Source organism: Nelumbo nucifera, chromosome 2 (genome assembly GCF_055504915.1).
Source record: "Nelumbo nucifera cultivar China Antique chromosome 2, China Antique-T2T, whole genome shotgun sequence".
Classification (NCBI taxonomy): domain Eukaryota; kingdom Viridiplantae; phylum Streptophyta; class Magnoliopsida; order Proteales; family Nelumbonaceae; genus Nelumbo; species Nelumbo nucifera.
Window position 1 is genome coordinate 98,229,628 of NC_142650.1, and position 13,173 is coordinate 98,242,800.

The 13,173-nt window shown below is 39.2% G+C and overlaps 1 protein-coding gene across 2 annotated transcripts in view; it reads left to right on the top strand.

Moving 5' to 3' along the window:
* The window catches only part of LOC104606259 (oligouridylate-binding protein 1-like), a 31,139-nt gene extending 20,419 nt beyond the window's left edge, over positions 1-10,720 (top strand). For both annotated transcript variants that reach the window (XM_010271360.2, XM_010271361.2), the window contains 3 exons: positions 8,884-8,966; positions 9,146-9,322; positions 10,159-10,720. In XM_010271360.2, the coding sequence (XP_010269662.1) occupies positions 8,884-8,966; positions 9,146-9,322; positions 10,159-10,473 (575 nt within the window). In that variant the 3' untranslated portion in view covers positions 10,474-10,720. The remainder of the gene's footprint in view (positions 1-8,883; positions 8,967-9,145; positions 9,323-10,158) is intronic.
* Positions 10,721-13,173: the final 2,453 nt, after the last annotated feature.

Consider the following 13,173-nt stretch of genomic DNA (forward strand, 5'->3'; position numbering starts at 1 on the left):
AACAAAGTCGATGAATTGCAACATAACTTTCTTTCCCACTCGTTGTGTTTTTCAGGACCTGCAGTCTCAGCGGATGATTGGGAGTGGCCATGAGGCGAATGGAATATACTTGCTGGACACACCAGATCAAGCTTTGGGACCACCTCATGGAGTTGCCTTAGAGTCAGTCGTGTCAGTGTCTGTTAACAAAATTTTATTATGTCATTTTTGGTTTGGTCACTTGTCTTTTTTTGCTTTGAGTCATCTGTTCACAGATATGTTTAAAGGAGTGTCTTTATCGAGTCTTCATTGTGAATCATGTGAGCTGGCAAAGCATTGTAGACATTCCTACTCAATTAGCAATAAAAGATCATTTTCTCCTTTCCATATTGTTCACTCTGATGTGTGGGGGCCATATCACATGCCAACCATGGGGGGTTACAGGTACTTTATCCTTTTTATTGATGATTATTCATGTTACACTTGGGTTTATCTCATGAAATCCAGGGATGAAGTACCAACTATTGTGAAAAATTTTCATGAACTCATCCTCACCCAGTTTAATACTTGTATCAAAATATTCCGCTCTAACAATGCTAAGGAGTATTTTGAGAGAACCCTCTCCACCTATCTTGAAACTTTTGGGGTTATTCATCAAAGTTCTTGTTTCTACACTCCACAACAAAACGGGGTGGCGGAAAGAAAGAACAGGCATGTGGTTGAGGTTGCCAGATCCCTCCTATTTGCATCCCATGTTCCTATAAAGTTTTGGAGAGATGCTGTTCTTATTGCTACCTTTCTGATCAACCGTATGCCCTCCCGGGTCCTTGGCTTTAAAACCCCTTTTAGTCTTCTCTTCCCGGATGAGGATCTCTTTTCTCTTCCTCTCCGTGTGTTTGGGTGTACTTGCTATGTGCATATTCATAGTCATCAAAGGCACAAGTTTGAACCTAAGGCTCATAAGTGCGTGTTTCTGGGATATGCTTCCACACAGAAGGGTTATTGCTGTTTTGATCCAGTTCGTGGCACCCGCTTTGTATCTCGGGATGTCACCTTTGCAGAGTTGACTCCCTTCTTTAGTATTCCTTCTGAGGGGGAGAAATCTGATGAGTACTTTGCTATGTCTCCAGCTGTTCCTCTTCCCATCTCTTGTGAGTCCGATCATGGGGTGTCCACCTCTTCCAATGGACCTACCCCTGATGTCCCTGCTCCCCCTCCTGCTTCTGCTCCTGCTCTCCAAAGGTTGTACCAAAGGCAGAGATTCAGACATGTGCAGGTTGTTTCCACTCCTTCAGAAGAGCATCTTGCCACTCCCATCATTCCTAAGGAAACAGGTCAGCCCTCTACTGACCCATCTCAGACTGTTCCAGACCTTGACCTTCCTATTGCTCTTCGCAAGGGCAAGCGGAAGTGTACAGTCCATTGTATCTCCAAACACTTATCTTACAGCCTTCTCTCCCCTTCCTACTACTCTTTTCTTGCCTCTGTTTCTTCCCATGTGATACCCAGGTCTATACCGGAAGCTTTATCTCAAGCTGAATGGAGGGAGGCTATGATGACCGAACTTGATGCATTGCATAAGAATCATACCTGGGATATTGTAGACTTGCCGGAAGGGAAGGAACCAGTGGGTTGTAAATGGGTGTTTACTATTAAATATCACTCTGATGTCTCTGTTGAGAGGTTTAAGGCTCGGTTGGTTGCCAAGGGTTACACCCAAATGTATGGCATTGACTATTTTGAGACATTTGCTCCTGTCGCTAAGATGACTTCAGTCAGGGTTTTATATTCTCTAGTAGCTACTTTTGACTTGCCCCTACACCAGTTTGATGTTAAAAATGCCTTCTTGAATGGAGAACTGCATGAAGAGGTCTATATGTCTCTACCTCCAGGAGTGTATGAGAAAGAAATGAAAGGCAAGGTGTGTAAACTACACAAATCTATTTATGGTCTCAAGCAATCTCTTTGGGCTTGGTTTGAGAGATTTCGGGCTGCTCTTGTCACTTTTGACTACATTCAAACACAATCTGATCATACACTGTTCTTGAAGAGAAATGACTCTCTGGTGACCTTCTTGATTGTTTATGTTGATGATATTGTGGTCACGGGTAATGACATTGAAGAGGCTAGTAAACTAACTCTCTCTCAGCACCCTAACACTTTTTTTAAGATAGATTTGAATAATTACAAGGAGGCCCTTAGTTGGGCAAGAATTTACAAAAAACATAATATAGACAAGATGACCTAGAATAAGGCCCATTACAGAAAAACATAAATAACAAGAAAGAATAAATAGCCTATGGGCCATTTGGCCCATCTTCTCTACACTCCTCCTCAAGCTGAGCATAGATGTCAATCATGCCAAGCTTGCTGGTATCATGCTGAAGTTTTGCCTTGGGAATGCCTTTGGTGAGAAAATCTGCCAACTGTCCTTCAGATGTGATGAAAGGAAGGCACACTTCACCCGAAGAGACCCTTTCCCTAATGAAGTGTCGATCAACTTCAATATGCTTAGTTCTATCATGTTGCACTGGGTTGTGAGCAATGTTGATGGCAGCCTGATTATCACAGTACAACATCATTGGTTTGTCATGTTCAACCCCAAGTTCCTCCATCAATGATTTTAGCCATAATAATTCAGAAACTCCATGTGCCATGGCCCTGTATTTTGCTTTAGCGGAAGACCGAGCAACAATCGATTGTTTCTTGCTTCTCCAAGAAACAACATTACCAGCCACCAAGTTGCAATACCTAGAAGTAGATCTTCTGTCATAAATGTTTCTGGCCCAGTCAGCATCGGTGTAGGCTTCAAGTTTCATATGACCATGCTTGGCAAACAGAATACCCTTTCCTGGGGAGCCCTTCAAATAACATAGGATTCTCTCTACTGCTGCCATATGAGTGTCTCGGGGAGCATGCATGAATTGGCTAATGCAACTGACTGCATATGCAATATCTGGCCGAGTCATGCATAGGTACAAAAGTTTCCCAAGAAGTCTTTGAAAGATTCCTTCGTCTTCTAACAATGTCCCATCTGAGGCTGAGAGTTTATGACTCATAATGACTCATATCAATAGGAGTAGCAACTGGTCTAGCACCCATCTTTCCAGTTTCAAAGAGCAAGTCAAGAACATACTTCCTTTGGGAGATAAGAATCCCATCCTTGGATCAAGCCACTTCTATGCCAAGAAAGTATCTCAATTCCCCCAAATCTTTAATCTCAAACTCTGTATGGAGAAAAGATTTTAGATCATGAATTCCTGAAACACCATTACCTGTCACTACAATATCATCTACATACACAATGAGGTATACTGCCAGAGGTCCACTCCTCTTCACAAAAAGAGTATGATCGGACTGTGTCTGCACATAACCAAAGTTAACAAGTGCTGTTCTAAATCTCTCAAACCATGCTCTAGGGGACTGTTTTAGTCCATAAAGAGATTTCTTTAGCCCGCATACCTTCCCTTTCATATCAGTTCCATACATCCCTGGAGGAAGAGACATATAAACCTTCTCATGTAATTCACCATTCAGAAATGCATTCTTCACATCCAATTGATAAAGGGGCCAGTCAAAGTGAGCAACTAAAGATAGAAGAACCCCTCACAGATGTCATCTTGGCAACAGGTGCAAAGGTCTCCAAATAATCAATCCCATATGTCTGTGTTAGCCTTTTGCAACCAGCCTGGTCTTGTACCTTTCAATGGTGCCATTAGCTCAGTATTTGATAGTAAAGACGCACTTGCAACCGACTGGATCCTTCCCTTCAGGCAAATCCACCACTTCCCATGTGTCATTCTTGTGTAGGGCATCGATTTCAGATCTCATAGCATCCCTCCATTTTGGAATCTTAAGAGCTTCTGACAAGAGACCTGGGAATAGGGTTAGAAGCAACAGAAGAGAGATAGGCAAAGTATGAAGGTGAAAGCAATCTGTAAGAAAGGTGCTTGGAAATGCAGTGTGCAGTGCACTTCCGTTTTCCTTTCTTAACAGCAATGGGAATATCAAGGTTAGGGAAGGATGACTCCAAAGGTGCTGAAACAGTACCTGTTGTCTCTTCTGTGACTGGAAGTGTATGAGGCTCATGTATTGTAGGAGAAACAACCTGTACATTTCTGGATCTTTTCCTTTGATACACCTTGGGATTGAGGATAGGACGAGGAGGTAGAGTATTGGGACAGGGAGAATGGAACGACTGATCCACCCTTGATACATTTGAAGGAGAAGCAAACACATCAAGAGACTCAACAGGGACAGGAAGAGGAAGAGTAAACACCTGTGATAAATCCTTCCCCTGTGGACAATGTCCTTCTGGAGAGGAACCATAAAAGGGGGAAGCTCATCAAAGGTGACATCCATTGAGACATACCGAGTGCCAGTCTTTGGATCAAAACAACAATAACCCTTCCGTGTGGGGGAATAACCAAGGAAGATACACTTTTAAGCTTTGGGTTCAAATTTATGCCTTTGGACACTTGGAACATGTACATAACAGGTGCAGCCAAAGACACAAATAGGAACAGGAAAAAGGTCCTTGTCCGGATGAAGGAGATTGAAGGGAGACTTAAACCCCAAAACCCTGGATGGCATACGGTTTATAAGGTATGTAGCAGTAAAAACAATATCACCCCAAAACCTTGTAGGAACATGTGAGGCAAATAAGATACTTCTTGCAACTTCAACAATATGCCTATTTTTCCTCTCAGCAACTCCATTCTGTTTTGGGGTCCTAGCACATGAGCTTTGATGAATAACCCCCATGTCAGAGAGATAGCAGGATAGGTTTTTCTCAAAGTATCCTTTTACATTGTCAGACCTGAAGATGGATTTGAATAATTACAAGGAGGCCCTTAGTTGGGCAAGAATTTACAAAGAACATAATATAGATAGGATGGGCCCAGAATAAGGCCCATTACAGAAAAACATAAATAACAAGAAAGAATAAACAGCCTATGGGCCATTCAGCCCATCTTCTCTACAAAGGGAGTGTTTCAGAGATTGCTTGGGAAACTGTTATACCTTTGCATGACTCGGCCAAATATTTCCTATGCAGTCAGTGTTATCAGTCAGTTTATGCATTCTCCCAGAGATACTCATCTAGCTGCTGCAGAAAGGGTTCTGTGCTACTTGAAAGGTACTCCAGGGAAAGGTATTCTATTTGTTAAGCATGGTCACATGAAGCTGGAAATCTTTACTGATGCAGATTGGGCAGGATGTATTGACGATAGAAGGTCCACCTCTGGTTATTGTGCTCTGGTTGCTAGGAATATTGTGTCTTTGAGGAGTAATACACAATCAGTAGTTGCTAGATCCTCAGTTGAAGCAGAATACATGGCAATGGCTCATGGTGTGTCAGAATTACTATGGCTACGATCCCTTCTAGAGGAATTGGGGGTAGACTATGAGAAACCAATGATGCTCTATTGTGACAACCAAGCTGCTATCAACATTGCACATAATCCTGTTCAACATGACAGAACTAAGCACTGGCTGATATCTTGACCAAGGGAGTTCCCAGGAGGAAATTGACACTATATAAGCAAGCTGGGCATGATTGACATCTATGCTCAGCTTGAGGGGGAGTGTAAAGAGACTGGGCCGAATGGGCCCTAACAGCCTTTCGTGTGATATCCTTTAATTTATCTTTTATTTTATGTTGATGGGCCTGTTATTTGTTCTTATTTTATTTTCTTTATGTAACTGCCAAGCTGGCCGCCCACTTAAGGGTATACTTGTCATCATCAATTTTTTAGAGATTAATAAAATAGGGTTAGAGGAGAAGGGTGATTGATTTGACTTCTTCTTCTCTTACCTCTTCTCTTCGCCATCTTCCTCTCTTATACAGTTATTCAGATCTGTTCTATTCTGCTAATCACTAAGTTTAATCTTGATATTAGAGGACTGATTTACGTCTATATTCTTTCCATGTCTTCCTCCTCGGACACTGGATCCTCTTTTGTCTCACTCCCCCCTTCATGGTTCTGTTTATTCTTTCCATCAATATTAGAATCTATAGAACAAGTATCACTGATTTTGTCTGTTGAAAAAAGCAGGTCTAAAAGAGTCTCCTTCCTGCTCCAGCAAGAAGCACAAAGAGCAGAGGCAGAATTATGTGGAGATGTACAAGGGCTGCGGTGATATGGACAGGTTGGGAAGAAAGGAATAGGGAGAAAGAGAAGTGTAAGGAGATGGTTATTGAGATCAAATTCTAGGAGTTGCACATTGGGTGAAGATGATGAAACTTTTCTTAGACTTTTCAGTGGAAGACTTCTTCAAGAACTGGGGGGCAATAGCTTGTTCTTCCTCTAGGAAACAAAAGGTCCATGAGGTTTTTTTTTTTTTTTTTCTTGATAGTAAAAGAAAATTTCATTAAAAGGAAAAAAAAATGATACAACCTCTATTTAGTCCAAGGAAATATTAATCACCCAAAGACAAATCAAAATTGACCAAAATACAACTTTGAAACCCCAAACTTCCCCAATGAAACCCAAAGGGCCAAAACAAAAACTTGAACAAATCCTGGAGAGAAAGAAAGGTGATGCCCGAGTGACCAAGAAACTGAGATGCCATCTTCATCTAACCTTTCATCCTTCTCCCTCTCCTGCAAGCTCTTTAGCAACCTCCTTTCACTCTTCATCAACAATGTCTTCTTCTCTCCCTTCACCTTCCTTCCAAACGTCACCCCTTTTCCCCAACTGCTTTCCTTTTGTTATGTTTTTCCCTTCAGTTTTTTTTTTTTTTTTTTCTAAGTGTTCAATTGCCTTCCTCCCCCCCACCCATTACAAAACTATTAATACATGTCTTGGGGTGTCATGTTGGGGGCACTGTCCAAGTATTCCTGAAAATGTAAATAACCAAATAGCAGGAATAGTGTCCAAGTATTCCTGAAACACTAAATATACTAGGAATAGTGATTTAAAAGGTGCGCCTAGGCGCACATGTAGTATGTGCCTCACCTAGGTCCTAGGCGCATGCTTGGTATGCCTAGTCGTGCACCTTTTGAAAATTGCATGCTTTTTTACTTTTTTGAACCAAGCAGCTTGGCCAAGGGCTCCACCCTCGAACCCCTGTGCCATGCCCCTCGGGGCAAGCCCAAACAAATCCATGTTAGGGTCTTAAATTCTTAGTTCTCACATAAAAATAATGATTTTATAATTTTAATCAAGGATTAACGTATCGATACGGGGTGTATCATATCCATATCCATGGTCATGGATACAAAATATGCCATGACTAGGTATGTATCTCACGAGTCATACGTATTAACACGATACACCTCTATATCAAATTGTATCGTGCTGTATCGATGGATACGGTCTGATACGCATGGATACAAAAGCATATCCGTGCCTAGTTTGACAAAATTGTATATTAACTGCTTTTGGATTGTTTTTCATCTTTAATAAAAGTTAAAGTATATAATTATAAAAACTGAAATAAATAATTTAAGATTTAAGTTTTCCAAAAAAAATAATAAAAACTAAAAATTTTAAAAATTATATATTTCATCTACCATAAATGATTTATATATTTTATTTTACACATAATTATATGTTAGAAATGAAAACATAGTTATTATTTGAAAAAAATAGTTATTATATAAAAAATACTAAATAAATGAATTTTCCCAACAAATTAATGGAAAACAGAAAATTATTAATGTAAAAAATGAAATGAATGATTTAAGATTTAATTTCCCCCTAAAATTAAATAGACTGAAAATTATAAATAACTTATTTTATCTAATTTAAATGATTTATATGTTTTATTTTACAATATTATGTAAAATAAAAAAATATATGTTAAAAATGAAAAATATTTATTATTTATATAAAATTACTAAATGAATAAATATTCCCAAAAAATTAATAAAATATGAAAAGTTACAATTATAAAAATTGAAATAGAGTGATAATTATTGTATGATGTTTGAATGTTCTAGAGTTCTGATGTTGTTGATTGTAATGTTTCTCTTCATATATTGAAGTATGCATTTCTCATGTGTATATACATTTTTCATAGATAGTTCAGCTTTTGATTTAGTATTATTAATGTATTTATAAGATTTGTATGCATTTTCCTAGCGTATCCAAGCACTTCTATATATTTCGTTCGTATCCATGCTTTTCCAAAGCGTATTTATATCCGTATCCAACTTGTCCGATACGATACCCGATTCCGATACTTGATCCTTGATTTTAATTGCTTTTTAAGAAGATATTTTATTAGGAATAATGAATGAACCCCCTATTTGCTAATGTTGTTCATTCATTATTCCTAATAAAATATCTTCTTAAAAAGATAAAATCATTATTTTTGTGTGAGAACTAAGAATTTAAGACCCTAGCATGGACTTGGTTGGGCTTGCCTCGAGGGGCGTGGCACAAAGGCGGCTTGTAGAATCAGGAATGTAATATGTTTTACATCACATTAGCTACTTTAAGTAATGCAATTGAGGAAAAAAAGAGATTGCGGGTTTTAATTGCTTGAAAATGTGTTATATGTTTGATTTTATTTTTAAATTTTCATTTGAATACGCTTTACATGTTATGTTTATGTACTTTAATTTTAAATAATAGGTTTTTTAAAACATTTATTTTAAAATTTAAGTTTATATTTTTTATTAATATTACGTTTAATATTTGTTTTTGATTTTTTGAATTTTTTGGCATTTTTTTGAATTTTCTGACTTTTTTTTTGATTTTTAGCTTTTTTGTTTGTATTTTTGCACTTCGCTTCAAAAAGGTGCGTGCCTCACCTTGCGCCTCGGGCACAAATTGGCCCCTGCGCCTTTTTTGCGCCTTGCGCTTTTAAAACACTGACAAGATGTAAGTAGTTTTTAGGTGATAGTGATGCCATAAATAGTGAACATGACCTTCTCTCTATTCTTTTTCCATACAGATGGAGGTCCTGAAAATACCAATGAGGCACCAGAAAATAATCCGGCTTACACAACTGTATATGTTGGCAACCTTGCTCATGAGGTAACCAGGCTGATGGTAAATCCATCGTCTGTTTTTTTTTTTTCCTTGGCAAATTTCCCTATTTTTTATTTTGGTGATGCTAAAATTTCGGTTGGTTTTCTATTTCTTGTTATTTTGTCTTGTGATCATTCATGTGGTTCTCTATTTCTTTTCTATGTAATTATTGCATTCCTTCCCAGGTGACTCAAGCAGAACTTCATCGTCAGTTCCATGTCCTTGGGGCGGGGGTTATTGAAGAGGTGCACATCCAGAAGGATAAGGGGTTTGGTTTTGTAAGGTATCGCACTCATGAAGAAGCGGCCTTGGCCATTCAGATGGCCAATGGAAGGATAGTATGTGGAGGAAAATCCATTAAGGTAACATATCTCCATTAGAGGGATTTCTCTATTCTAATCTCTTTCATTTTATGTATTCTTTGGTGGCCCTCATTTTATATAAACCACTATATTTAGGACATGATAGTGTAGACAATGGAACCAGGGCTCTAAATAGGTCACAGAAACCACATGGTTGGTATCTTTTCACGTGGGATTGATGAAATATACCGAAGCTTGAAGCCAATGCATGAAGTGATAAGACGAATGGTCTTTTATCAGCTTCAACCATGGTGTACAGTACTTGCCTGTGTAGCTTGGAATATTTATGTGGGATTAATTTCGTATGTCAGGAGTCTTGAGCCAAGACATATAATGCGCACCGAAACTGTTCAGACTGACAGGGAATCTCTATTCTATCAGTTGAATAAGGTTTGCAACAGTCTGCTATCCTTGATATAAAGGAATAGTGATCTGTACCATGAGTACCATCATGTTTCTAAACCCTGTGCCTAATCCTTGGTTGGTTGGTTAGAGTATCATCTTACTCCAGCTTACTGAGTTCATTTATATGGTTTATGGTTGAAACAATCTGGTGAGATGGCTGCAGTTACCTATCAGTTTGCTTTCTGTCCCTAGCCATCAAGGTTTTCTCTATGGTGGCGTCTCTAGAGATACCTCATAGTCACTGCGATTTGGTACTTTAATGAAGTTCTAATCTTGAAAGTGCCAAAACTTTTATTCATGGATTCGCTGTGAATGACAGCTTGTATGAAGCTACCTTGTAGAATTGGGGCTGTACTATAAGATCTTGGTTGTGTAGCATTTGTCTTGGTACTGATCTGTATTACAAATGCCTTTTGGATGTCTGTGTGCAGTGTTCATGGGGTAGCAAGCCTACTCCTCCAGGTACTGTTTCGAACCCACTGCCTCCTCCAGTTGCCCCTTTCCAGATCCTTCCAATTGGAATGAACCAGGGCTATTCGGCAGCAGATTTGTTGGCCTACCAGCGCCAACTTGCCTTGAGCCAGGCTACTGGTTCTGGATTAACAGGCCAGGCTCTTATGCAGATGTCTGGACAACAGGGCCTTGCTGCAGCAGCATCCATGGGTTTGAGCTCTGGTGGATCCCAGGCCTTGTATGATGGTTATCCAAACAACTCATCCAATCAGCAACTCATGTACTATCATTGATATTCATGTATTGTGTAATCCTTGGTTTTGGATTTCCCCCCCTTTCTGATGGCATAGGTGGAGCGTAGATTTTCCGTTTTTGTTTTCTGCTTTCATTTTCCCACTTTTGATATGGGGGAAATGTACCGATGTACCAGATGATATGTTGCTTTAACTACAGGTTATGTTTCTTTTTCATGTTTGTCTCGGTTCTTTGTAAGCTTTGAACTTTTGTGTTTCTGAAATATATGAATGCCTTAAATCTTCATTGCATTTTTGCCTATTGATAGGGGAGTGTTTGATGTAACCATGGTTCAAAGAACCAATATTGTGACAGGGTATTTGGGATGTGTTTAAAAAATGCTAGGATACGCTGGGGGAACTCATCACACATTTGTCTCCAATTGTTTGCCGTGCAAATTTTGTGTTGTTTGTTTGGAAGAAGCAAAACACAAGTGGTTTGCATTTTATTTGAGAGAATATAAAAGAAGGGTACAACCGTACAAGTGGTGGTTCGATTTCGATGGAACAGACGCCGGGATCTGTAGAGGTGGTTGCTCGCCGGCATAACTCACCAAATCAGGCAAGGATTGGAGGAAAATACTCTATAACTCCCTTTCCTTTGATATGCCTACATCTGATCCGTCGCTTGGTTACGGATCTGCCGCTATGAGGATTTCAGAGAGCACAACTCCCATCTCCATTGCTACTGATGGGCCATCTCGAAACAGGCAACTACACTCTCCGATTGTTTCAGCAACACTATCATCGTGCTATACGTATGACCAGAAAGGAGATCTCCATCTTCTTCCTCAAATAATGCTCTTGTTGCTTCTTCACTCAATGCTACAGGGCCTAGGGAGGTGAGCCTGAGCCCCCAATCACCTCCACCGGAGACATGACTTCATTCACTTGGAAGTTGGAACTGGCCAGGTTTGGGAAGTCCTTTGACAGTACCAATGCTGATAAAACTCCTACGCCTCCATCGACCTAAACCTAAGTTCTTTCTTTCAGAAACCAAGTGTACCATTCCAAAAGCTCACAGGCTGTTAAAATTCAGTTCTCAGTTTCATAAATTTGTTGTCCCGCCCTGCTACTGGTCGGTCGATCAGGAGGGTTAGTAATGTTTGGCTGGGACAAGTCTATGAATGTACAAGTTATGTCTTCTTCTTCTTCATCCCATATTGTTGTTAAAGTCACTAATTGGCCAGCGTATATGCAATGGTACTGTTGTTGTGTTTATGTATACCCTTCTACGGAGGGGAGGGCACAGTTTTTTGATCATGTTGAAAGCCTTAGTCAATCGTCCTTCAATGCACTATGGTGGTGCATTGTTGGAACAATAACAATTCTTCATCCTTAATTTATGAGGTTAGAGCCAAGTGATTTGGACAGAAACCACCTATCCATGTAAAAAAAAAAAAAAACAACCACACATCAGCCCAAATGGCCAATAAAATATGGTGAAATTAGTTTAGTGTCATACAATAGAGAAAATTTAATGCATATACTTGGTTCTATTTACAAATGCCTGTATACATGTATCGGCTACATACCAGTTCCTTGATATTCAAGCTGAACAATAGAATGTTAACCTTTTCTTTGCCACCTCCCGTCCTTCAGCCTCAACTTCTTTTTCCACAACCATAAATTTCACTTAGGGTCGTCTGGTAACAACTTAGGCCCTGTTTGGTAAATCTTTTTGAAAGATTTAATGGGCTTTTAAAAGCCCAATATTCTTCCATCAAGTACTAATAGACATCTTTTCTTGTAGGAGGCTAATTACTAAATGTTCTTCACCGTGTTCAGGTATAATCAACTGCCATTGCTCTTTTTTTTTTTCGGATTCCATTGACACATTAGGCTCCAGGTTAGGGCTTAACATTTGTTAGTGTTCTATCATCAACATTTTTTTATGTCTATTTACATTTCAAATTTCTGCGGTCGAAATCATATATACATCTCTAAAAGAAAAAAAAAAAGAAAAAGATAAAATAAAAATAGTTGGCATAGCAAATGATTCAGTCATATTAGACACACTCGTTTGATGCGGTTTGGTGAACTATTTGTTAGAATAACGTAACCTATTCCAGCTGCTCCTGTTATTGGATCGTATGAGCCATCAACATATATGTAGGCTTCAGGATTTTTCTGGGGGGATTTTGTGAACTATTTGTTTATTGCTTGTGGTTGTCCATAGGGTCCAGCTTTCTCTGCCAGTTGCAAATGTCCCATATGCGTCTAAACAGAATGAAGAATTTTGAAATATAAACCTGTTTGGTGTTAGGTGACTTGCCCTGCACGTTAATGTTAAAATTGTAATTTAAGGTGGTCGTGGAGAGTTAAGGAATTGATTTCCATAATCTTACTCAGACTCCAAGAAATGGCCCTTTTAGGGAGGTTATAATTAGTATTGATGATAAGTTGGGGTTGTCTGGCCTTCTACTGTGATATACACTGGAGGGATCAATCCTCTGCTATGGAGACCCATCTCTGGAATTGGTTCTTTTGATCTCTCTTCATATGATATTGATATTACTCCATTCATAGGAAAAGTTTTGGATGGAAGGCAGCACCAGTTGGGGTTTAGTGTAACAAATGCTCTTAGTGTGTGTGTACATAGATGCAAATTTGCACGTATGGTTGGATAAACAAATTGCTAGAACTAAAGGAAAGTTGATTAAATATGATGTCCAACCTCTAGTGATCACCTTAGTTTCG